Source organism: Lethenteron reissneri, chromosome 25 (assembly GCF_015708825.2).
Source record: "Lethenteron reissneri isolate LAM-NWPU_2019-01 chromosome 25, ASM1570882v1, whole genome shotgun sequence".
Lineage (NCBI taxonomy): Eukaryota > Metazoa > Chordata > Hyperoartia > Petromyzontiformes > Petromyzontidae > Lethenteron > Lethenteron reissneri.
In genome coordinates this window covers 17,037,339-17,064,468 of record NC_083803.1, presented here as the reverse complement: position 1 = coordinate 17,064,468, position 27,130 = coordinate 17,037,339, and the positions used below count along the sequence as shown (strand labels likewise).

Genomic DNA, 27,130 nt, shown 5'->3' with positions numbered 1-27,130 from the left:
AACGAGACTCCTTTGCGAGGATAATTTGCACGATGACTGTCCAAACTCATTCGTTTGGCTCGTTGAGGTTCACCGACCGGTGAGCGGCTGCAGCGAGGAAGTGAACCGTGGGCTCGGTACGAGCTGTCCGTCAATAACCCACAACCGGCAAGTTGAAGATGGAGCGTGAGCGCACACACGCGGGCACGTTCACGACCGGCACGCGCGTGGAGCGACCATGCTTGCGTTCGCGAGCCATTCTCACACAACACAAGGTGCCTCCCGACCCCCGACCCTGCGCACCCCCCCCTCCCCGCCACCACCACCATCGCCCCCGCCCGTCCACTCACCGCGCCGAGGTGAGCGTCTTGTCGGCCGTGGACATGAGGCGCGCGATGGCGTCGGTCACTCGGCTCACCGTGCTCGCAGACTCCATCTTGGCCGTGGTCAGCTCAAACAGCTCTGGGTCGACGCCTACGGCCGCCACACGCACGCAGGTCGGGTCAGTGGGTCAGGGGTCACCGCCATGGTCCGGCAGAAGAAAAAAACGCCAACAATAAATGCCGAAGGTTAACGACGATTTGGGTTCATCCCCTTCTCGGATGAACCCAAAGACTCTGTGGACTCGTGAGGTCACTCGCCACACCCGGCCGAGCCAAGACGGCAAGTATGATGAATTACCGGCAGCGAAGTTGTACGACATCATTATGTGCTGCCTTGGGGGGAGGGGGCTGTGTGCAAATAAACAACAATAAATAAAAACTAGGGAAAAGCATGCTTTACCACCAAAGAAAACAGCATCCATAAACAAAATGGGCTATGTGTACCAACAGCTTTCAGCAGCGTTTGAATCAACATGGAAACGCTGGACTGGATTTCACTTGGTTGTTAAACTCGTGTATCCATCTGCGTGTGACCAGGCTCCCCCGACACAGACTCCTGGGAAATGAGATGGCAAAACCCATTCGTGGGTGCTCACCAGGGTTAAATAAAGAGAAGCTTACTGAACGTGGAGGGACAATGTGGACGCGTTTGAGCATGGAGACACGGCGAGATTCTCGCTGGATGACTCAACATGCGGTTTAAAAAAATGGTCTCCGTTATTCGCCATTTGCCTTCAACGATTCTTGTTCAATTCAGGCAAAGTCGCTGAGAGCTGCGCACAGTTTTCACGCGATGGCGTAGTGGAGCGCTAATTAAATTAGCCGAGCGAGCCACGACACCCATCCTGATTTGCAGGGCATTTTTAACGGATTAAAAAAAAAATTGCAACACAACTAACGTTTAACCGCCTAAGTGACACACGCGCTGGCAAAGCTGCAGCGATGCGTCCGCGCGCGGAGGATTAAGCACGCACACTAATGAGGTGGCAAAAAAGTGCGGCCAGCGACTGAGAAGCAGAGCTGTAGAGCTGTAGGCCCCGGTAGCTCTGGCGGCTCTGGTGGGAGCGCAGCGCTGCGGGCCTCCCGACAGCTGGCAGCCGCCTGCCGGGTGCCGCTTGGCAAGGGAGCTGCGCGTGCCCCCTTGCCCCGCAGGGCGCTTCAGCGAGCCGGCACAAGGGCCACGCGGACGGGAGCCTGGCGCCGCGCGAGGTGCGTGCCTCCAACCCAGCGCTTTGGTCATGGAATCATCGTGCACGAGCGACTCCCGGCGAGCAAGGCCATGATTATGAGAGGGGATGGCGGCACAGGAAGAGACCGCCGCCGACTAATACTGCCTCACCTTTGACCTATTCACCTCGAACGCGCCTCCATCTCATCAGATCTCACAAGTTTAGCCAGTTTCAGGCTGCATCGTGCTTGGTTGGACAACTACATGGACGACAGGTGTTACAGGCTGCTGCAGGGCTACACTCTGGGCAGCCGAGGGCAATGAAGCGCATTATATTGTTGTACCATACTTATACGCTTCCGCGTCTATGCTCTCCTTCTTCACCAACCCTCACTGACCAGGGTGGTGAAGTATGGTCAAACGACTACCTGGAACCACAGGGCATGGGGAAGGCCCTCATCCAGTAGCGAATTGACGAAGGGCTGCACATGCACGCACGTGTCGCGCCGTGAGACGTTTGAAGTCGATTTAGTTTTACCAGGTGAAAACTCGGGAGACTAAGATAGCCTATTATTCTGCCGGTAGGGGGGCGATGATTGCAATGTATAATCCCAATTTCAATATCCATTGGGAACTCTCACAGGGCAGTAAATCACCCCGTGTATTAAGAGGAAGGCCCGGAGAAGCAGATATCACAGAACTCCTTCCGAGAGTCTTTAAAATGAGATGTTTTAACCACACACGATGGGGCAGCACTTTCCTGTATGTCCTGCAGCAGAAACATATTTGTTGCACAGTAAACTGATATTATCCATTCACAGGGCTGAAATTTAGCCAGGTGAAGTGAAAAATCATTTAACGTCAATTTTCGTGCAGTCAGTGATAGCCAACGAGGGTCCATAAATTATCCACACAATCCATGAGCACAGAGCAGATATCTCAACTGTGGGTGCCACCTGATGCGGTGGCACCCCAATAATGGTTCCAATCTTTTCACGTGGCCATTTGACGAACGTGTTGAGTTTTCAGTTCACCGTTGGTGGTGACTGACAATTGAGGCCAGGATCTCCGAAGTGCCGCTCAGCGCTCTGGCTCGAGCCACCACCGCCACCAGCGCCGTTTCAAACGGAAGCCGACATCGCCGAACACGCTCCGCTGAGAGGCTACGTGCTTCTTTGGAGAGGCTGCGTGCGAGTCAAGCGAGCAAGGAAAGCGAAACGCACACGCGTGCTCGCAGCTCGCAGCGACACGGGAACCCCAAACGTGTACGGCGAATCGAGTCCCCTTTAGAAATCTGCGGACAACTCGGTCGGTCGGAGCGGCGGCAGCAGCTAGCGCGATCACAATGCAATCCGCGGGTAGGAGCGGCGGTGGCAGCTAGAGCGATTGCAATGCAATTCTAGGGGGGGAGTGAGGGGGCGGGGGGGCGATGGAGCAAACACAAAGCAAAGTGCAGCCGAGCGAGGGTCCGGTCAGCGGCACGTTCCGCGAACGTCGCGTCGTGCAACTCGGGGGGGGGGCACACGACCGGGACGGCGACGGACCGCGAGCCGTCTCCGCGGAGACGACTCGCGTCGACGCAGACAGAACCCTCGCCCCGTTTTCACGGCAAGGCAAGGCACAGCACGGCGTCGCTGACCTGGCATGGACGCGCCCTGGCTGGCGCCCGTCCACTCGTCCGCTGGCCCAAAGAAATCGAGATTAAGGGTGCTGGAGGCTCCGTTGGCTAGGCGGTTAGTAGGGGGGCGGGGAGGCAAGAGGGCGGTGCCGTTAGGGTTCACGTCCGGCGGGAATTGAGCCAGGGAGCAACGGAAGGGAAAGGGGAGAAAGAAAACATCAAGAAGTCGGTAGATTGTGAGGACAGGTGACAGCAGGTGAGGGCAGGTGAGGGCAGGTGAGGGCAGGTGAGGGCAGGTGAGGGCTGGAGGGTGCCGGGCTGTAAGCCAAAGGTGTCTCCTTGTTCAACAGAGCGTGGGGCTGTGCTCATCTACATTGGCGGTCCTGAGTCGGTGCTGGAAGTTCCACACTGTCATGGCGGGGCCAGTCTACATACAGGATGGCCGCAATGAACTCCCCACAGAGTGTCCTCCTTTTATCGATGAAAGAAGATCATTGGTGATAAATGGATGATGATGCCTTTCAACCAAACCACGCCCGAGTGTGCCTGATCTCATCAGTCCACAGAAGCTAAGCAGGTCTGGACCTGGCGAAACCTTAGAAGGGAGGTTGCCTGGGAATACCAGATGGTTGTCGACGTTGGTTGCGAGGTGGCCAGAAGATGACAGCACAGCAACGGATCCTTGACTCTACCTGCATGGGTTTTGCTCCGAGTGCTCCGGTTACCCTTCTGCAAAAGCTGAACACCCGCTATGAAGGGCCCTCATGATAACGAGTCTCGAGACTGTGAGGCTTTGCAGGGTAAAGAAAGGACGTGAGTTTTATTATTATTATTACTACTGATGACGATGATTGACAACGACGGTGGTAACAATACGCAGGGGTCAGCGGCTGACCGGCACTGACGCGATCACCCCTTCCTCTTGTGAGTGGAACGCTCTTAACGAGCGAGAGAGACACACAGAGCTCACCCTCGAGAGAGTCTGAGACACGCACGTAGAAGACGGCTGCAGACAGTTTAGAAAGAAGCTTTATATGCGAATTCATTCAACGGGAAACAAACAAAGCCTTTGCGTTCAAAAAGGGTTACAGCTCTCGTCAACACGCAAGTCGACTTGACGTTATGATCTTGCGAAAAACACTGCACGCGGCGAGGGTGAACCCCTCCTGACAAAGCGCCAGCTCCTATCCGATGTGACATCGTAATGTTTTTGCGCATTTTTTTCTTCCATGTTTTTTTCAAAGTACAGATTCAAAAACTCAAGGCAAATAAAATAGTTCTACACACACACACTGCGAATAAAGCACTTGGTTATAATATTGCACAGGACAAAAGAAATGCTGAAAATACAGAAGCATGGATTTAGGCTTCGACTTAAAAGGAGAGGACAGAATAGCAATACGTCCGGGAGGAAAATCACGCGGCTAGGAAACCAAACACTTCCAGGATCATTTCAAGGTACAGGTAATACTACTTTATCTAGGCTTTCTCTCATTACCAATTGAAGCAATTTAGCTTTCACGTGATCAGTGTGTTGCTCGTAAAAATGCTTAGTAGAACACGTTGGTTGCATTTGCCTTACCTTCACAACATTTAGAAGCGACATAGCGGTGCACCGAGTGGTTTATCAACCGTTGAAAAATCACTGCGCTCATCCACTAACCCACAACGCCACGTTCCAACGATTTACCTGAAATGGAGACGTTCCTTCCCCTGATCGTCTGATTTACGGTGCATTAACATTTAATTACATTTGTTTAATGCTCGGCCAAACGTGTTTTTTTTTGGAGAATTGAAAATGAGGATTTCGAAAACAATCTCCACTTTGTATTTAAATGTTACCGCTCACCAACATGAACGATTCATGGAATGGCTTGGAATGTTATGGTTGAATAAGTAGCTCTCTGTCACTCTATATATATCTATACATCTATAACGTTTTATGTACAATAAAATTGGAAATACGTTATCACACTTTCATGCCAGAGAAGGCATTTTAAAAAAATCGGGGTGGTTTTCTCAAAAGTTCGGCATCGTGTCGCGAATAAAGAGGAGACGTTATAGGCGAGGTGGAGGGGGTGGTAAAAGAAGAAAATACGCCTTGGTTTGCAAGGTGACCAAGGTGGAAGGAGGGGAGGAAGGCGAGATGGGAGAAAGCCTAGATTTACAGCGAGCGAAGCAACGCTTGGGGCAGCGGTACAGCGATCAACACGCAGGGAAAACGTGGTGGTGCGTTGGTTGGTTCGTGCGTGCGTTGAGTTCGTTCGTGCGTTCGTTCGTGCCTGCGGCAGTCCGAGATGGAGCGACAGCGGTGGAGCCGAGTCAGCGAGACAGGTCAGGAGAAGGAAGTCTGCCTGAGGCTGCGTGGCGCTCGCCTAGGCGCGCCCGCCGCTCTACCACTGCCCATCGTCGCCCTGCGGCGCAACGTACCGTCCAGCGGGTTCTTGAGGCCGCTGCCGCTCCAGTCGAACTGCGCGGCCGCTACGCCCTCCTGGTGGCGTGCACACGCGCGCGCACACACGTAAGCACAGGCAGACACGCAGACGTTAGTATGGTCATATGTACGCGTTCTCAGGACAATGACAGGGCGTTGTTGGTGAATATTTAGTTTTTTTCTGGTGCCGTGTAAAAAATGTGTCAATGTCTCCAACACCAACGAAAAGGGCAAAAAGCCGAGGTAATGTGATGCGTTGTTGTCCATCTGGCACGTATGTAATGTCTGACCGGATGGGTTTACGGATATGGTTCAGGTCAAAGATTGAGGGTTCAGGGTGCAGAGTTAGCGTTCAAGAAAGTGTGTTATGGGCCAGAAATTTAGAGTCAGGGTTCAAGGTTCAGTGCTAGGGTTCAAGAAAGTGGCTTATGGGTGAGGGTTTAAGGGTTAGAGATACGAAGAAAATGTAGATTAAGGGTCAAGGTTCAAAGTTCACAGCTAGGATTCAGAAGTGGCTAGGGTCAGTGCTAAAAGTTCAGAGTTAAGATGAAGCGAATTACTTTTGGGGCCCAGGTTTCATTATTGGGTTGAGGGGCTGGAGCTTGAAAACGAGGCTTCGGATTTATGATTCTAGGATGAGGTCTCAAGAGTTCTCGTTTAGCGGCAGGTTAAAGGTCGCGCTTCACGGGTCAAGGTTAGAGGTCGCGCCCCGTCTTGCCTGCGCACTCTCGCCGGACGCTGCGGCGCCAGCGCCGCCCGGCGTCGCCGTGCCCGAGCCCTGCGCGATGGAAGCGATCTTCTCGGCCGCAGAGATGGGGTTCATGGGGCCCTTGGTGGGCTCCAGCATGCCCTACACGCAGCACAACGACGACAACAACAACACACACAGCACTTAACGTGCGTGGCACACAATGCACGCGGTTGAAATTGTGGAGAGCTGGGAGAACGCAAAATTCCGTATCGCATGCCGCTTAAGGGAGATGAATCGGTTTTGCGTTATGTCGTCAAACGTTGCCCAATCGATGGTAAAAACTTTCCCTAAAACGGCACTCGGTCGTATGTAACGTAACACTTAAAAAAAAATCTGATTTAAAACCATAGAATCCGGCAACACTTGACCAGTGTGGATGTTAACAAATACTGCCCTGCAATGAATGGGCCTAATCTGAGCTAATGTATCACACAATCTCTCCATGTTCCCTCTGGTCTGAAGAAAAGCCATGGGACAAAATGCTCCTCTTCTTTTTTTTGTCAGAGTATCGCACCTCCTTTCAGCACGGTCGGCTACATAACGTGCGAAATAAGTTCAACGTATATACATACAAACAAACGTCTCTCCCCGCTCAAACAAGCGCGGGGCAGTGTTCATCTCCATTGGTGAGGTTGATCTGACAGTAAGTTCCACGCTCTGTGGCAAAGGCCAGTCTCTCCACTAGACAAGCCTTCCGCTGTACGCCAGCGAGGAGGACGGCACTGGTGGCGCGTTTCCCGTTTGTGTGCGGCCCCGCGATCAAAACGCAACCCAGCGTCACGGGGGTCCCGTGTCCACGGCAAAACGACCATGGGTTTGTTGCGGGTGGAAGGGCCAGGGAGGGAGGGAGGTAGGCAGGGAGGGAGGGAGGGCGACTCACCAGGCCGGCGGCATAGACCGGCACAATGACAGGCTGCTTCTTCTGCCCGGTGAAGAGCTGCGGGGAGGGGGGAAGGGCGACAAAAGAAAGCAGACGACAGATGGAACCGGCGTGCACCAAACGACCGTTCTGTCACGATATTAACAGCCCCTTCGGAGCCCAGCCGGGCGGCACTGCGGTTGGGAAGGTTGAGAGTTCAAATCCTGGTTGGGGACCGCTTGAATAAATATATTTGCAGTGTCAGATCGTTGAATATTTTTTGCATTGGAAACAACTCCCCTCTGAATTCTTACGCAACGTGACGGTACACGGAGGAGAGAAGGTCACGATTTATCATTGGCATTTGGCGTTCGTCGCGAGACAGCGTTGACAGAAACAATCACAGCGACTGCAGCTCATTTCCCTGCAGACTGGGAATGCGAACGCACGCTTCCAGGAAACACTTTAACGAGGGCCGAGCAAAGTGGGCTTCAGCTAATGTTGCTTCGCTTAATTGATTCACTGTGAGGTAGTTAATCAATTAATCCATCGGCGTTTAACCTTGCGTGCTTCTACCTTACTGCTGGAGGGCCGCGCACGCGTGCATGACACGCTGGGGGCGCGAGGCTGACCCCCCAACCCCCCAGAGTTTGCGATGTTAGGGGAAACTGCACCCCACGTGTGGACACAGCGCTGTCCGCTCCGCGCCTTGACCTGTCGGCTGCACTGAGCCGAGATATTCCGATTCGGCGCACACTCACTACACACGCTCGGTAAACGTGCGTTTCCACACGTGGCACGCTCGGCACACGCGTGCAGAATTCTGTGAACTCGACGCTCGTGATGAGTCCGCACAGACTCGCACTTACTCCTTGTTCAGATAATGCAATGCACTCGTGTCATCACCCATACTCAAATAATAATACGTTACTACTCAACCAAAACGAGGAAACATGAATTCGGAACACGGAGAACAGACCCCAGAAGATGTCGTTATAGAACTACTTCAGAAGGAACATCACACAATGTACAATAAACATGCAACGCACATGCCTGGCTCCACTGGCAAAACACGATAGACGACTCAACGAGGAGCATGATGCTCTAACACAGGGCGAGAGGCAACGTGAATGATGTGGATGAGGTGAATGAGCGAGCAAGTGGCTGAATTAGTGAGCAGGTGGACGAGGTGGCGAGCGGGTGGACAAGTAAGCAGAGGAGGCAGGTTGGTGATCGAGCAAACAAGCGGGTGGTTGAGCAAACGAGCAGGTTAGTGAGCCGACAGGTGGCCATGTCCGCCACTTAGTAGTTTCGTTGGCGAGCGAGCGGGCGACACTCACGATGTTGCGCGTGTCGATGCCAAGCGCCGACAGCAGCCTCTTGTTGGTGTGGGAGCCGCCCCACTGGTACCTGAGGCCGTGAGCGTCGTCCGTTTCCACCAGCTCCGCCCACAGGGCCAGCGCCGGCCTGCCAGCACACGCGCACGCAGACACACGCAGACACACGCACGCACACCCCGTTAATCGATCGCCAAAACCCGGGGTCTCCCACGGGGCGGCCAGGTCGTGTTGCTGGGAGGCGCGACGCGCAAGACGCGGCCGTCAACGCGTCTGATCCGAGCTAGCACGCGAGCTCGCCCTTGCGCACGCAAATGCAGGCACGTACGCACGCACATGCGTGGTGCAACGTCACGCACCGGCCCACGCTCACGCCCACGGAGGTCCCGACGCATCCAGCAGCAGCTGCCGCCGCCGCCAGCGCGACCGCCGACTCACTTGGTTAACGCCGACGGGAGCCGTCTCCGACTGCGATCGCGATCCACCCACGGGTGATTGCTCTGCCTCCCGGCCTGCCCGCCCACCCGCCAGGCCCGGCCCTCTCATGACCCTGGTCTCATCAGCATTCTGAAAGTTCCCTCGCGCTCGTCTGGCTCGCTTCACCTCTTCTAGCTGACGCGTAGAGGGCCCGTGAGAACGAGGGTGCGTGTACGTTTAGCGACGACGCGTAGGGACGGGCCGTCTGGTAAGAGACGGCGGTGCGTCCATTAGGAGTAAGACGTCTGTCGAGAATACAATCTGACGTGCCTTACGACAGGCAGCGTGCCTTTGTTCTTTTATCACGCTGGGAAAATTGCCGAGGGAGACGAGAAAGCGAGAGAAAAAAAGAAACATCGAGCAGAAGCGGAATATTTCATTGACTCATAAAATGGATGAGGCAGTCACTGAGTGTAAGCGATCAGCAGACAGGGAATCTATCCCGAGCGAGTATAAAAGGCTGCTTCTGCAGATGTCCAAACAGCAGGGAGCCCGCTTCACTGCCGGCTTAACGGGCTGAGTCGTCGCAGTGGTGGTGGTGAATCTCTAAACGCGCTCTGGCGACTTCATTTTAATGTGCGGCGTCAGTCGCACGGTGCGCGGGTGGTGGGGGGTACCGAAATTTACGTGCGCCGTGCCGTCGCTCACAACTCTATAAAGTTATAAAAGGCGTTTGTTTAAAGCCGGCACCGCTGTGAACCCTTTCTGGAGCGGTCTTTATGAATAATTAATCGATTTACTTTGCCGACCGAATTCGGGGCTTCCACGTGCGTGCAATTAACACACGAAGCACCACGCACAGCCGTACTTGTGGCACTGCCGCATTGAGGGTGCAGACATCGTCGTCGCTACGCCTACGTCGCGCTGTGCAGCAAAACGATTAAATACTAAAGAGAGTGTGAATTAAGAACCTCCACAAAGAATCGTGCTAGTAGTTATAACAATGCATTAGTAACAACAATAACATTAACTGTCTTGGTAGCTTTACACCAAATCATAAAAATGAGGTAACAACTTTCACTCGTCGTCATCCGCGATGATCTGTCTACTGCTGGCATAAGGCAGGGACAGTACCTATGAGACAGTCTATTGTGAGTTCACAGCCAACAGGGGCCGTGTGCAAGTAATCGGGCACCGTTTTTCAAAAACAAAGGAATCTTGGAAACAAACCTGGGAGCGAAATCGACTCGATTCTCACGGAAAAACCGCAATGTCGTCAGAGACGTTCCTGTCCTCAACAACGAAACACAGGAAGCGACCACAGGAAGCCGGTGCGCAGTGAAGGTCTCGATTCAACACAGCCAAAGAGGGGACGACGCTAATAAAGGGCAAAATCAAGGCAGAGTTCCCATTAAACGCCTTGGTGAGAGGGTAGCGGATTTCAGAATAAATCTCAGCAACGGATGAAGCGTGGGCACCAAGCGATATGCACCGTGTTCGTGTTTGTTCAAGGGTGGGGGGGGGGGGCAGCGCACGCTTGCCACCACGAAGCCGAGAAGCAACGCTTGTGGAAGCCAAATTAACCGCATCGGCATCTCATGGGCAATCCGGTAATCAAAGCTCGGGTTTAGATGATAGTGGATTGATCACTCTGCCAATGCGTAGCACTTTGCATCCGTATTTCCCAGAGCACATCCACTTAGTACGCGAAGAGAAGTCGCTGCGATTTGGCATAAAACCCGAAACAATAAACTAATGCACGTGACGAAGAAAAGGGAAACAGAGTGAGCGCGTGTCACACCGCATCCATCACCCTCCGCAGCGGCACAAATTACCGTCTCCCTGCATCCCCCTGCGCCGTCTCACCAGGCTGCCAACAGCAGGCGCCCGGGGACCCTGCATGACGGCGCGCCGTGCCAGCGAGGGGTCCTCGCTGCGCTGATTCGCTCGCACCACTAGCACCGCTAGTACCGCTAGTACCGCTCGCACCGCTAGTACCGCTCTGCTGATGCTGATGATACATTCGGGCTAATCTAGACAAACAAAACTGCACAATTAAGACATAACTAAATGAGAAAGAATACAAATGCCATATTGACAATGAGAATACATTATGGGGTTGTGAAGTGGTATGGTGACAACTGATTGAATCTCCGAGGAAAGGATAATATCGTTACAAGCCAAGCTCTCACCGCCGACGGAAACACCCCCCGTGTCTCGGAGGTGTGCACGCCCCCTCCTAGAGCCCCAAGCAAATGCGCCGTCCCTCTTTATGGAAAGCCTGACATTTACGCTGAATGGAAACGCAATCACACCTTCGGCTGCTCACTTATTCTTCCGGGATGTGTGTTTGTCTGGCGCCCCCGCTGAGACGCCCTCTTCTCTGTGACAGTGGCGATAACCATCCGCCACGACGCTATCTCGTTTCCATCTAACACAGCGGTGTTCCAGCCATCGTATTTGGCGATGGCCTGGTGGCTCAGGGGTTTAAAACGTTGAGCTCGCACCGCTGAGACCCGCTGGGTTCCAATACTGGCAGCCGCCCGTGATGAGGTTTGGGTTCTAAAGTCGAGTGGGCTGATGGTCCTAGCCAAGTCACCATGATGACTACACAAAGGATCCAGCAAGCTAAATATGGGTTTTAACTTAGTTTGGCAAATCAGTTCTGAGCATTAAATGTTGGTTATTCCTGCCATGAAAACTCACTTCTCAGTTGAAAACTAATTTCTTGAGAACTACTTTTTGCATTTAGTTTCTTGTCCTTCCCGCGCACCTCCGATTAGCTCGGTTGGCTACGTACAGCGGCGAAAGAAATCCAACACACACACAACATACATGTGATGAATGTCTCCATGGCAAAAGCGACAGTGTGGGGACAAGAGATCGCTTGAGGAGATCTCAAGTGGTGGATCTGCACCACCACTCTCTGCCGCGGGCTGTTCTCCGTCAGCGGGTGATTGACGTGTTGTCTCATGACAAGATGCCCAAGGCGCGAATGGAATAAAGTCGGGGAAAAAGACAACAAAAAAGTTTGCGCAACACTGCTCGTGGAAACGCAGATGCTTGCTTGACAATAATTGAACTTGAATGCACCACATTAACTTTTTTTTTACTCTGATCAGATAATTTTTATGGTGAACACAAGAAAACAACCACGGTGGCGAGATGTTAACTCCTTCGCCCTGTATACAGGGGGTTGTGGGTTCGATCCTGACCCTGACGCCTGCTGCATATTTGGAAGTTTGCATGTTCTCCCCCGTGGTTGCGTGGATTGCCAGGTCGCTTCTGGAAAACAGCCATATAACTCAGTGGGCTTTACCTGGTAAGATAAATTTACAAAATAACATTGTCTCTCATTGTCGTTCATTTAACCATATCACTTCTTCAACGGAGCACTGCTTTACCAGGGAGAAGATGCTTAAGGGCGTTGCAGATCCGAGTAGCTGTCCTGCATTTGAGCACCCCGGTACCCAGTCAGGTTACTTAGCGAGATAAATCGTGTTACCTTTATCAACCCATACCAACCAGGAGTGGTCAAGTATGGTCAAACCCCCCCACCTCCCCCCGATGACCTACTCGTCTACACCATGGCCCCCAGTCCCCAACAGCCATTGCTGGATTCACCAGCCAATGGTGTTGGTTTGTTTGACGAAGGAACGGGGCGAGGGAGGGGGAGGTTACACTTATCCTAATCCCGACGGTGAACCCCACCGATCCTCTCTGCCGCTTTTAGGACGGATATCGCCCCACTGGACAGCGGAAACACGCGCGGCGTGATTGTGTTTATGCCCTCCATGGTCGGTCTCCCATTGGGGGAATTGCAGATCAATGAGAGCCACTTAGATCCAACCGATCGATCAGAGCGCGCGCGAGCGCAAGGTGGCAGCCGCGCCCCACTCCCCCACACATCCGTGTCACGAGCCCCGCAGCGTTCCTACAGCAACAAGGCAAGTACGTTTCCCTGTCAGAGACACAACACTCACACTGAATGACTTGAGTACGTCGTCAACACTTACCAAGGGCACACAAACTGTGTGTTTAAGAGGTGGGGGGGGGGCTGGAACCGAATGTATACTTGACAATATCCACTAAAATGTTGATAAAGCTCTTTCTCTGACAATCTACACTTTAATGTACCTCTTTCTTCTCTATCTGCACAACCCTATAATTTATGTTCCCAATTACATTCCAACTGTGCCGACCGGCACCATTCGTGATGCAAAATAATTTATGGCAAAAGGCAAGGCTCACCACCCCATGCTCGAGAGCAAGCGGCGTCTGAAAGACAACACAGACCCACTCCTGTGATGCATTCTACTTCCCATGGTAGGGACAGTACGGGGTGATGTAGGGACAGTACGGCTCCTCGTGGCCATTGTTACCGATTAACGTAACAGGAACAGACAGGGTCACGTTAGGGTAACGTGGGACCTAAGTAGTTGCTAATAATGATTGATGCGACAAGCTTTGACAGAGTCCGCAAGGGGAAGCACGGGACCCTAACGGTCGTAAATTGTAACAAGGGCAAGAGACAGACAGGGCCAGGTGCGGTGAGAGAGGGTTCGGGAATAGGGGCGTGGCCAGGTCGTGCGGGGGATAAAAGTCTGCGTGAACCGGGGCTCTGGGCTGCTGTTGTGGGGTTTACTGCCGTCGCCATCGTCACCTTGAAGGGGGTCGTTTTCACCGCGCCTCTGAGTTGCGGCCATTACGTCCGCAAATTTGGGCGCGTTATAAATTGAACTATTATTATCATCCTGGAGTGGGCACTTTGTAGTCTTGGAAGGCTAGAGTTATGTTTTCTCAGAAGCCACCCGGTCACCCCCCTCGTCAAACGGAACACACTCCTGATTAGAGTATGGGGAAAACAAAGGGCACTCTGGCCGCTCGTTTGAAAAAGCTGATAGTATTGAAGTATTAAAGCAGCTCTAAAACCAAAAAAGCCTCACTCACGGTCCACACATGAGAAGACTACAACACACAGGCGCTCGGAGCATGACGACATAGCCATGGGGCATGCGCGCTTCAAGGAACGTGGAATAAAACATTCAATCGGCCCTTATCTTGCAGATAAGCCTCTGTGTTCTAGGCTATCTAATACGAGATCATCGTTTTTGAAGTTATGGGCTGGAAAATCATTGTAGAACAGCATTCGCTCAGCAACATAACTTGGGCAACTACAGTGGCAACGCTTTATCAGAAACTTTAAAGCAAAGGTGAGGAAACTACACCCTTAAGGGCTTCATTTCATACGACTGCCAGCACATTAAGGCCTACCACTTTTTAAATTACACGCAAACAATATTTATCCCTCACTTAAAGTTTCGAAGCCACACTAATCAGGTACTAGAGGGAAATATTGTCGAGCCAGCAACAACATTGCATTGGTATTGTAGCGTGCCCGGTCACTTCAGCCACTCTACGGGCCTCTTGCAGTCGCAGAAGTGACCCGAGGTATGTGTTGTTAAATCTGTGGTTGTCCACCACTGGAAAAGGTTAATCCTGCTTAACTCCTCCTTTCAAGTCTAAAATCCCCACGTTCTCATTTATTAAAGTTAAAGCTCATGGCGGAGAGCAAGGGAAACACAACACCAAGCAATTTGGATTGACAGGGCGGTCAGACGGCGCAGCGGTAGCGAGGATTCATGGTTAAAATTCACGCCGTCTGCTTCACAGGGGGCGTTAGAGATTCCCCGCCCAGTGTCGTTCGAGATCCTCCGGTGGCGTTGGCAAGAGTTGGCCATTGGGTGCAAGCGTCGGGATCCAAATTTGGCGATTTAAAAATTACCCGCCAACCACTCGATTGGAATAATACATTTCAATCATCACTCCCCTCTCCAGATGAAAGACTGACAACATTAACATGGATAGACTAAATTTCGATTTAAAGCTTTCGTGACTGCAGGGATTCATATTCTTGGTTCTTTCGGTAAAGTCACTTAGAAGGGAAACAATAAAATAATAAAAATATAAAACAACATATGGATAGACTAGTTTAACACGTAGACTTTTGTGACCAATATCATCCATAATACAGTTTTTTTTTAGGTTAGATGATGGCAGTTATAATTACTGGCAAAACAATCAGATCGTAAATGTGGTGGATATGCTCTCCAACACACCGGTGTGCTGTACTAGTAACGAATTGGCCACGTTCTGTTTACGTGACAAACCTTACTAATTGGCTGTGTTTCGGGTGGTGGCGGGTTTAACGACACATTTATATTTACGCGATCTAACTAAAAAAACATCTATTATGGATGGATAGACTAACACCCCCAGGCGAATTTGAAAATCAAACACATCCTTGTCTCTTGAATACACACCTGGTTAAACAACGTAAAGTTCAACACTTTATAAAACATCTAAATGTGACCTCACAACTCAACATTTACACACGGTGGGAAAGACGCGAGGGGGTAAGGGATGGTGATTGTAATGGCAGGTGTGTGGGTAAACTCTGTCCAGGGTACGTATCCACTTGAGGTTCAATTACTCGAAGTACACGCCAATTGCACACAAATGGCGCGCTAGGGCTAAGTGAACGAACAAGGCACCAGAACATCAGAAAAGTTACTCACGAGAGCGGGGCTGTTCGCTCGTTAGGGCAGGTAACCACAGACAAACTGGAACCGGCACAAACAATTTCCCCAGCTCTGCGATCTGCCCTGGCTCTGTGATCTGCCCCGGCTCTGTGATCTGCCCCGGCTCTGTGATCTGCCCCGGCTCTGTGATCTGCCCCGGCTCTGTGATCTGCCCCGGCTCTGTGATCTGCCCCGGCTCTGTGATCTGCCCCGGCTCTGTGATCTGCCCCGGCTCTGTGATCTGCCCCGGCTCTGTGATCTGCCCCGGCTCTGTGATCTGCCCCGGCTCTGTGATCTGCCCCGGCTCTGTGATCTGCCAGTAGTGAACAGGTGGGGGGGGGCACTTGCGATTCATGAAGCCAATCGAATAATTTGGAGGCAAATTTATTTATTTGGCCAATTTGCTCTAGTCTTGCGAAAGACGTCACAGGATCTTCAATGTCCATTCTGAAGCAGACGGCGCGTATAATTAATGTGAAGACACGTGCATAAAGGCCGCTAGATTAAAACCACGGAGCTATGCAACTAGCGCCGCACGTGTAACCGGCAGGCCACATCACTGCAGAACATTCAATATATACAAACAATTCCTAAATAGTGACATAGAATCATGAACATTCATCAAACCAATAGAAAGTGCATAGTTATTTATGTGGCATCTGGGGCGTCCTTTCGTTAAGCAGAGCCAAGCGTGTGGTAGAATTGAGGGGCCCCGGCAACCCCTTTATGCCCGTTGACTGATGACCTAGAGCACGCATGTACACGTGTGCGTGCGTGCGTGCATGGGGAGCGGTAGTGCAGCGATTAGCATGCTGCGCAACGAACCCGGCGACGCAACTTCTGATTCCCACTCACCGCCACCAACACCAGCGAGAAATATCTGAACCAGTCCTGTGCCTCCTCTATGTAACTTCAGCCTAAAATGAGTAGCGAGTGCGATGTGTGAACGTCGCCACGAGAGAGATAAAGGCGGCCAGGCGTGGTGCTGGCCACCCGCCCCCTCGTGTGCCACACCGGCCTTCATTGGTGCTCGCGAACAGCACTTTCCCCAAAAGCCTTTAAAAGGCTACAAGGGGAATCTTTGTGCACACATGCATGGGTGCATGACAACACGTGCATGAGCACACGTGCGTGTACGTGCGTGTGTACGTACGTGCGTGTGTACGTGCGTGCATGCATGACAGCACGTGCGTGAGCACACGTGCGTGTACGTGTGTGTATGAGAGCATGTGCGTGTACGTACGTGCATGAGAACAGGAGCATCTATGTGCGTGCAAGTGTGTGTACGCGCACGCACGTGACTACGAGAGCACGGTGCCTCTCACCTGTGGCGGGCAACCTCCTCCTCGGCCCCCTGGGGGGCGCTCACCATGACCTCCCGGAGGGGCACCACAGCATCCTCGGCCCACGCCAGCGAGGGGCACGGGAAGCACGCCTGGAACACGCGCTGCAGCAGGGACAGCTGGAGCGGCAAGGGGACACGGACACGCGCGCACGTGTGAGAAACGCGACGACGCACATATGTTTTCGGCTTACCATATTTTTAATACTTTGAATACTTTGTCTGCAGGGAATTTTATGAATAAGGTCACCAAATGTTGTGCAAATATTCGGCTGTGAGCTGCACGGATCAGCCTGTTCTGTCGACAGATGCAGACACTCGCCAGCACCAAGCGCCGGTGAGCAAGTGTGGACCGCAGGTTACATTTGCACCTCCAGAGCCACAATCGTAGCGTGCAAGACATCGAGTCCCACACACGTGCAGGTGCCAAGGTCTCACCTACTACTTTCTGGCGGAATAACTGCCAAATAGATTTTTTAAAATATCAGACTTTTGGCAATCAAGCATTGTAGCGAGGTCAGTTTCCATGTACTGATTAAACTCTTTCATTTCTCCAAACTTTTACATCTCATCAGCTGGAGTTAAACGGTGAAATAGTCATTAAATAACGTTCATTAAAGCAACGCTGTCGTCTGTGCTGTTTAACGTGGGGCTTAAAAAACTTGAGAAATGTAACTCTGTGCGGGGACTCCAAATCACAAATGTTCTAAGTTGCCGTCCTCCTTCGACAACTTGGCAAGAGCCACCTGCAAAAGTCACGAGTCAGTGTGGCTTTCCTGGGTAAGTGTAGTAATAATAGTTAATAAATAATGGCAAGGGAACCGCTATTGTTCATGGACACGATGAACAGGAAAAGTAGATTACGTGCTTTGTGAAGGTAAATATTTAATTCACCTTAATGTAATATTTTCACTTATTTGGTTTTCTGAAATGATTTTTTTTTATTCCTAGTCCTTGCCTAGATCTCCTGCCGGGCTCCTTGGGTCACGCGCTCAGAAAAGAGCCTCCGCTACTACTGTCGTAACCATTGGAGACATTGGCCGCGATTGACTAATTGCTCAATAATTAACATGAAGCCTTATCGTGAAACAAAAGCAGCAAAGTTGCAGCGATTACCGCGGGATGTGACACGTCATTTGAAGAAAGCAACGCAGTTTTGTGCGCAAAAAAAGTTTTCTTCGCTCTCCTTCGTGCTCCAGCAAAACACTGCCGCCCGCTTTACTCCTCGCGGGAGACTCGTGATCTCCACACGACTGGAGGAAGGTCTCTCTTTCTCCTTGGCTGCTCCCGAAGTCTGTCCTCTCTCCCTCTCGTGGTATGAATCGAGGCTCCCGTTATACGCCGGTCGTGTTTTGTGTGGTAAGCAGAGCAGGGGAGGATGAATTAATGATGGGTTTTCCGAAGCACCGGACTCTGCCCTCCCAGCCCACCCCGCACCTGCAACGCTCCCGTGCTGCGTGCCGTGCCATGCGATGAAATTCGCAGAGCAGAAATTCATTCCTGGCAGCCGCTCAGCTCCGAGGAGCTCATCAAACCATTAGCATGCAAGGCAATCGCATAGGCACCTGAATTATTCATCAATTCATCTGTCTCATCGAAAAAGCCAGCCGGGTTCAGTGTTAGAATAGGGTTTTCCCCTTTTTTATGGCAACAAAACTGAAACCTTTTTACAAGGAATCATGTCTGCATTAACCACAATGCTTGTGGTAAGAACGCCTTTTGGCGTCCTCTGGTCTAACACCGTTTGAGACGAGGCTCAAAAGAAAGCCGTCTCTGGTGTGGACCAATCAGTTTCAAAGACAATGCATATATTATCAGAGTATCTTTTTTGTTTGCATTTTGACCACACGTATTGTGGTTAATGCAGACATGATTCCTCGTAAAAAGGTTTCAGTTTTGTTGCCACAAAAAAGGGGAAAAACCTATTCTTATATTTTGGTACTGGCAAAGGAGGTCCCATGATGGGTTCAGTGTTCCCTCTCTCTCGTTTTTGCCTCTAGAATTTTTATCGAGAACACATCTCCACATCCTCCTGCTTGTTACAATAATGCTGTTACACATGAGTGACCTCGGCCATTGCTACAAACAATGCAGCCAAGCGCTGCGGTTCGTAGCTAAAAACACTTGAACGTTTCAAGTCGAAGTGAAACAATGTTGTTTGCATTTGAGTTTGCACCTCCGTCAAGACCTCTTTAGGGTCGATACTTATGAATATTACTGACTGAGAAGTGGATTAATAAGCAATTCGCAGCTGAAAAGGGTGAATGATGACAGTGAGCTCACTCTGCAGAATGCTAACGACCCGCTAAGGCACTTGCATCTTAATAAAGATGCTGCTGAGATTTTGAGAGACACAAGCGGCCCCGCTGTGACAGTGGCAGCTAAACTCCTTTACAAAAGAGAAAATAGAAAAATATATTCTGTCAGCTGTGAGAAGGGCAGTTATTGGGCCAGTCAGGATTTATAAACCAAAAGTTGAAAAAAATCAGACCCCTTCAACCAAGGTGGCTGCCATGTAGCGATAAAAATGTCATTCGATTAAAGTCGCTGAATTTGCAACTTTCGGAGTATTTGACAAATATTGTTTCCAACTGAATAATTAGAGTGAGAAATCAATGTCACACGATACTTGATAACAATGAGAATTCAACGTTCCTAAATGGCTTACGCATCATTTTCTCGTACTGAATGTACACGTCACCCAGCCTTAGCTAAACTGTACCAAAACGGCACCCCTGCTCAAATGGAGGAGGCAAGAATCTTAACTTACGACCCTGAGCCAGTACAACTCCTAAGAGGCAGGGACATGGACTCCGATTGTGAGTGACGTTAACTAGCCAAAGCACCAACCATTCAGTACCGGACAAGCACATTCCTGCGGAGGGAGCTGGTAGGAACGTTGGGTTGCTCGGTCAATGGCCAGGGTCAACGGCGGCGTGGTGTATTCCGCAAATATGCCCAACTGTGAGGGCGGGCACAAGCCGGCCAGAGTAGGTTAAACGTTAAGTTTTATAAGGGCACCATGGAGTGACCAGCCCCTCCCCACCCAGCCCCTCCCCACCCAGCCCCTCCCCACCCTCCCCACCCAGCCCCACCCTCCCCACCCAGCCCCTTCCCACCCTCCCCTCCCCACCCAGCCCCTCCCTCCCCACCCAGCCCCTCCCTGCACGACGGACGGACACAATAATCCCCTGTGGGCTGGTGTAACCAGGAGGTTCCTACCAGTAATATATTCAGTCATTAAAGAGTGAGAGCTTTCGATAGGGTAGGGTTTATATTGTCGTATTACGAGAACATAATGAACAGCTGTTGGCCTCTTATGCGTCTCGCACATGTGACTATCTATCTATTGAATGTTTCCATGGCTTAGTTTTGTCACGTGCCAAGATCGGTCTGATCATCCACCCGAGCAAATTTACACTGCAAAGTAATCAGACATTAAGCTTTGATTTAATATTGATTGATGTTTGCAATGTTTGTGATTGCTCATGTTATGGTGTTTTGTTCCGATGTATTTCCTTTGTTGGAGTGACCCAGGTTCACTCTCGCGAATGAGACTGTCCTGTTCTCTTGCGGTCCGGTAGACGAAATAAACTTCAAACTGTGAACACTCTCATTTGTGGTTTTGTCGCCTCCCGCCGGTGCTTCTATCGTCGGCGCACCTCCGGAGCCACCTACGTTATTCCGCCACCCGTCCGTCACCGCGCTTGCTTCACTCGCATCTCTTCAACTCGCCGTGTGACTCGTGCTCTCTCGCCAGCTCTGCCACACAAAGCGCTCTACACCTCTAAACTCTTCAACTTATCGTGCCCCACTATCTTTCTGTTAGGTCGGAATTTTGTCTTTTTAAGCCTATAGGTAATTTGCTTACTACTTTCACATGTGTACTTATAACAAAAATTATATCCTACATAGATAGATCCAGACCTTTGAAATCGGCAAAATTAAGACAAATATTGCTTCGTGCTGTTCTCCCGACAAACCGCAAATGCCAATCACAAGCCACCAACACTCACCGTGCTGACATCCGCGGGAGCCGCAGTGGCTGCACCGGCTCTTGCTGCTCCTCCCTGGCCAAACTCAACACCACGCGTGCCACCACTGCTGCCGGGCGCCTCTCCAAACGCCCCAAACTCATCGCTGCTCTGCGCTGTCCCAAACGCAGCCCAGCCACCCTCCTCTTCGTCTTGCTGCTGTGCCTCACCCTCCTTACCCAGGGGACTCCGTGCACGGCTGAAGTCCGCGAAGCCATCGCCGTCATTCAAGTCACCATCGGCCCCGGCCGCCTGCTCGCTCGCAAAGTCTCCAAACTCAGCCGAGTCCGAGGCTGCGAGCGAACCCTGCGCGTCTCCATCTGCGACAGCGACGACGGCGGCGCCAAAGTCGCCAAAATCGTCCTCAGAGGCGGGAGACTTGGCTGCGGACGCCTCTCTGAAGCTGCCAAAATCATCCTCCCCTTCGGCGTCATCTGCGCTCAGCTGCTGCGGGGCCGGCGCCGAGAAATCGGCAAACTCTTCCTCGTCCCCGGCACCCGTCGGCTGTTCCGAGAGCATAGTAGGGGCAGTAGAGGCAGCAGTAGCACCAGCAGTGGCGGTCGCGGCCACGTCAAAATCGCCAAAATCATCAGCATCTTCAAGGTTTGTGAGCGGCTCCTGTGTGCTACGGGGCTCCGCGGGCGTTTGCTCGGAGTCTGCGGAGTGAGCGGCACCATCGGCGTCATTGTCACTGGGTGGGAACTCTGCTGGGGCGGTGAGAGGAGGCGTCCTCGTCGGAGCACCCTCATTGGCGCAGATGCCTGTCCAGGAGTCATCGGCGCCGGGTTGTTCCAGGTGCGAGGGGGCATGGCTTTTGTCGATGGCTGCCGCGTCACGCGAGCAGCTCGCATCGTCGGACGCCGACGGGCAAGTTCTCTCGGCATCAACGGCGGCGGCGACGACATCGTCGCCACCCATGAAGGCAGCGCTGCTGAAATCCGCAAATTCCGTGTCTTCGACGGCCAGGAGAGTGTCGGTAGTACCGGCCCGACTCTCTAAGCGCTCGTCGACCTCGGCGGAGCACGTGGCGGCGTGCGGCTCACCCTCGTCCGAGTCCACGGTCTCCCGTGTGTCCGCTTCCGCTCCGCTTCCGACAGCGCTTCTCGCTGTGCGCTCGCTTTCAGTGGTGACATCGCCAGGGGTCGCTTCCTCGCCATCCGGTAGCGCGGACAGGGAGGGGGAGGCGAAGGCAGCGAAGTCGGCGAATTGACCGGAGCCCAGTGGGTGTGGTGATTCTGCCGGGTCTGGCAATCCCCACGTGCCATTGGCCTCCGGCGCTCCAACACCGTCTAAGGACGCCGCAGTCGTTTCGCTGGTCGGGTGAGGCCGAGGCTCGGCGCCTGGCTCCTCGAAGTCACCAAAACCGTCTTGGCTGGGGCAGGGGCTGGCGCAGGGCGTGGAGGCCGGGCTGGGCTCCACGCTTCTCCTCCTCCTGGCCACCGTCGTCGCGATGTCGGAGCTCTGCTCGTGCACCTCGCTTGGCGCCGTCCCCTTGGCGGGGTGCCCCGCGTCAAAACCATTCACCAGGCCCGGATCGCGCGAGGCCACGCGGCTACCTGCCGTCGGCTCGCTCCGTTGACGACGAAGCGCTGCTGCCGCTGCTGGCGCTTTCCGTCTCCATGCTGGCGTCGCTGCTGTGGCAGCTGTCGGGGCTCGCTGCGAGCCTCTGCTTGGCCGAGCCCAGCCTCTGCCTCGCCTTGTCCTGCGGCCTCGTCGGCGGCCCATCGTCCTCTCGAGACACCGCGCCGCCGACGCCACCGTCGTTGTTATTCCGCAGGTCGGACACGGCGCCGCCGCGCGCGCCCGTCGGCCCGCTCGCCACGTACGCCGGGAAGTCGCCCGCCGGGGGGCGCCGCGGAGGCTCGGACTCCGGAAGCAGCGGGCCGCCCCCGCCGGCGTCCAAGTCAGGAAAGGCGTCTTCGTGTGCCGCCACGGCCGTGAAGTCGGCAAAGTCGCCAAAGTCGTCATCCTCCTCGTCGGAGATGGCACTGTCGTCAAGCGGGGGAGGGGAAGACGAGTACATGGGGGCGACGTCGGGCTCCATGGTGGCGGCGCAGCGTGGAGAGGCGAGACTCTTTCGATCGATCGCTCGCTCGTCCGTCAGCAGCATCCGAGCCTGGAAGAAAAGGAAGGTGAACATTAACGTGGGCGTCGCTGTGCGCTCAACGGCGGTGAAAGCGCAACCGAGACATCGCCGATACCGCGCCGTCTCTTCTAAATTATCTCTCAGGGAAGACAAGCACGGCGATTGTGTTTTCGAGCAGTGGTTGTGTGGCTAAGCAATAGCAGGAGAGAGCACTGCCCCTGCGTGCCTTCCTGTGTTGTCAAGTGACACAACCGCTGCACCGGGTATTCATTTCAGGCTCTGGCGGGTGAAGGGGAGGCTGGAATTTAATCCTGGTAGCCACGCTGTAAGGCACAGTGCTCATTACCACCCCTCCCCTCTAAATCCCGTTGGACCAACACAGCAACAGTGTCTGCAAAAGGTTGCAAACAAATTCAACTCGAGGACTCTTCCATTCCATTACATTCGAGCATTCAGGAACAGTTTTTAAAAACACTGCTGACTCAGTGAATTGACAAAGTACTATTTCATGAAGGCCGATGAAAATAAATGTCCTTTGTTATAAATCATCTTGATATTAATTTAGGGATAAGGTTAATAACTTTAGATAATTTCACCAGTGAATTTTTTTTTTCGCTATGAAAATATATTTTATATCCCTCAAGTTCGTGTTAAATGTATTACTCAAAAGCTAATGATGCTTGGTTGGCAGCCACTTCACAAATGCATTTGGCTTGTAATAACTGAATTTTATATTTTGGCTCATAGTTAGCCATTGCTGCTTATATTTCAGTGCTGCATTAAACGTGATCCTAATTTCATTGACTGAACAGCCAACATATCTCCATGGCTATTGCCTGGCTTGATAATCTCATTTCTCATTAGTTGAGGCTTTTTGGCTCTAGGAATTGTGCTCGCCGCTTGCATATTGAGAGTAAGGGTCAAAAGTTTTACGAAGAAATTCGTTTTGTTCTCACAAGCTCCGAATTCCTTGGCGACACTGGAATTTCAATGAGGGCGTGCACACGACACTTAATGGGATCCACTGCGTTAGAACGTGTAAAGGGTAAACATGTGAGGTGGGGCTCAGAGGTATGCACAAACCTGCCGTGACCTGGCGAAAATCCATACTCACGGACGTTTCTAACGAGTTTGTATTTAAAGCAAAGACATGAACTCTGCTCTCGTGATAAAAACACTACAGAGCCAAAGAATCTAAAATAATGATTGCCTAAAATGGTCCCCCATAGGCTCTTTCCGTGTTTGGTATTTTCATAGTTATGCTTTAAATGAGACTGACGACAAGTGAAGATAACTTATAACCAACAGTGGTGAACGAGACATTTTCACAAATGTACAGCTACACCTTGTGTTGAAAATAAAACCAAAAACACACAACGCAGGCAGACAGATGCACACACAACCTGATCTCGCACACACACACACATAAGCACAAAAGAGAGACACAGTACACAAAGCCTCCAAGATCAATCATTGAGTGCAACACTAACGTCCCGAGCCAGTGATGATTGAAACTGTTGAAGCTGTCCTGCCACGTGACAGGCCACTCTCGAACTCACAGCCATCGCCACCTGTCAAGCCCATTAACACCTTCAGGTGAAATGTAAAACAGTTGGCCAACGTTGTCAGATCAGAGGTTTACCTCCCTAGGCCTGGGTGTGGTGTTGCACATCGGTGACCGCAGAGCTTTGGAGGCGAAGGGTTTTTCATGAATCACGCAGATTTTGTGAGACGACAAAATCCGCTGAGCTGGCCTTGAGAACGCAGTATAGCAGTGGGTTCCTTAACTTGTCTCAACCGGCCTGTGAGTAGTATACCTTATCTGGTATACAAAATCTGGCCGTCCGCCTGATGATGCCGGTTGTAATTACTGGCGAAACGTCGTACTCCGATTGTAAATGTTGTGGATTTGCTCTCCAACACACCGGTTAGTGCTGTACTAGTTACTAATTGGCACTTTGTTTACGTAATAAACCTTACTCAATTGGCTGTGTCGGGTGGTGGCGGGTTTAAAAACACATTTATATTCACGCGCTATAACCCAAAAAAAACCTCTTATGGACTATACCTTATATAGACCAAAAGCTTGCAAACTTCATAAACATTCATCTCAAGTAGTCTAACAAGGTTTTTTTTAAAGAAACTTAACATTTAGATTTTTTTAGATGTTTTATAGGACTAGAAAAGCAACCAGTTTCATACCTGGTAAGTGAAATGGATGGGATTCTTTGTATCCTTTTAAAAGCTTTGAACCTTAAGTGTTTCCGTGTTTCTCATTGCCATTTTTCAAAGCCAAAACCGATATTTGCTGGTTAAACCGTAAAGGCCACCCAGTCAAATGCGGGTTGTGAGCGCCTACCAAGGTTGAAGTATAACACAAACCTCGGGGGGGCTTAAATCCTAGCCGGGAGTCAAATCATCATCCCATTACCACCATGGCCATTCGCACCTCCGATTAGCACGGGTTGCTACGTAGGGTGCGAAAGTTCTACCTCTAGTCAACAACCCATCGCTCCTCCGGGGTCGATAAACACCATAGGATATGGGACCGCTAATGGACACGAGGATTTGAGGAAACGCTTTACGACTTCCACTCCGGTTTTACGTTTGGACTCCAGGCTCAATCTCGCGTTTTGGCCTGCACGCGCGCTCCACTTGGCAATTTAAAGGTTGCGAGTTGAATTTAAAGCTCGGCATACATACATATTATTACATACACATTATTATTATTCAATCATCCTCGACATCACCTCTTGGGGGGGGGGGGGGGGTCGATAAAAAGGTAGCAGCAGAAACTGTGGCAAGTCCAACAGCGCTCATTATCCGGACAGTGACCTCGTCATGGGAATGTGGAATGGAGATTCAGTGTCCCCGTCAAGCTCGTTAGACTTTGAGTCTGCCGACGAACGCGAGAGCACAGCCCGCAAAGTGTCTCCGTGCTCCACGCCGCTGGCGCGCCCAACCGCCAGCGCACGCTGCGGCACGTCCACGTTAGCAGGGCGGGCGGCGAGCCTTCACCTGGATGTCATTACGAGGTGTAAACAACAAATAGAAAACCTCGCCCAGCGGCTCGGCATCCCCGGCGCCGGGTAAACACGCGGGGGGAGTGCGAGGGGGGCCAGGGGGGCGAGGGGGGCCAGGGGGGCGAGGGGGGCACCGCCCGCGGCCCCGAGCCGAGAGCCGCGGGCCGGGCCAGGCGGGAGGCGCCGCCGCCGCGACCACAAAATCCGCGCACTGGACGCGCGTGAGAGCGGCGACCGCGCGCCGCCATTGGCTCTCGCCGACTCACGTGACCCGCGCCGACCAATCGCGCGGCGCCGCACGCCGATTTGCGCTACCAAATACAATGGCGGGGGCGGGGAGCGTTTGGGGGGGGCGGGCAATGCCCCCCACCCCCCCCCCGCCGCGACTCCGCACCTCCCGCCGCTACCGCCGCGTGCCCCCCCCCCGCCCGCGTCTCCCTGCGCTCCTCTCCCCGCGCTCTCGCCCCCCGTCACCTCGGCACCGCCGCCGCTGTCCGCGCCATCTCGACGGGAGCCTCAGCAGCGACGCGGCTCCTTCCGGCGCCGCCCCCACAATGCCCCGCGCGCGTGCACCCCCCGCCCCCTCCCGGCGACGTCACCGGCGCGCGGCTTCTGGCGGAAGTGGCGCGTGGGGACGGGGCCGCCACGTCACCACTCCCAGGCCACGCCCCCAACCCCCCCCCCCCCCCACAACGATTCCCCCCCCCCAACAATTCCCCCCTCCCAACAATTCCCCCCTCCCCACCACCCACCAATGCCCTCCCCGTCACCAATGCACGCCCCCCCCCCAATGCCTACCCCCACCATTCCTCCACCCCACCAATCCCCCCCCACCACCAATCCCCCCCCACCACCAACCCCCCCCACCACCAACCCCACCACCAACCCCCCCCACCACAACCCCCCCCCACCACCAACCCCCCCCCACCCCCCCACCACACCCCCCCCCCCACCACCGCCCTTTAATTCGCCCGGCCCACAGTGGCGCAGCGCGCCCGCGTGTGGCCGTGCGTCTCTCTCACGCGCCCATTGACGAGCGGTCGCGCGCGCGGGTCACACCTCGAGGGGAGGCCGCTCGGCTCGCAGGCCGCTGCTGCGCGTGCGAGGAGTGTCAGGGC

General features: G+C 52.9%; 1 protein-coding gene across 2 annotated transcripts in view; it reads right to left on the bottom strand.

Annotated features, from left to right (window-relative positions):
- Nucleotides 1-26,611, bottom strand: part of AFTPH (aftiphilin) — a 33,099-nt gene extending 6,488 nt beyond the window's left edge. The window contains exons 1-9 of one of the 2 annotated variants that reach the window (XM_061559553.1): nt 26,487-26,611; nt 20,886-23,019; nt 16,853-16,989; nt 8,533-8,659; nt 7,214-7,270; nt 6,301-6,432; nt 5,579-5,639; nt 3,170-3,256; nt 330-453 (exon numbers count right to left, since the gene is read on the bottom strand). In XM_061559553.1, the coding sequence (XP_061415537.1) occupies nt 330-453; nt 3,170-3,256; nt 5,579-5,639; nt 6,301-6,432; nt 7,214-7,270; nt 8,533-8,659; nt 16,853-16,989; nt 20,886-22,871 (2,711 nt within the window). In that variant the 5' untranslated portion in view covers nt 22,872-23,019; nt 26,487-26,611. The remainder of the gene's footprint in view (nt 1-329; nt 454-3,169; nt 3,257-5,578; nt 5,640-6,300; nt 6,433-7,213; nt 7,271-8,532; nt 8,660-16,852; nt 16,990-20,885; nt 23,020-26,486) is intronic. The other variant, XM_061559554.1, reaches the window with a different exon arrangement.
- Nucleotides 26,612-27,130: the final 519 nt, after the last annotated feature.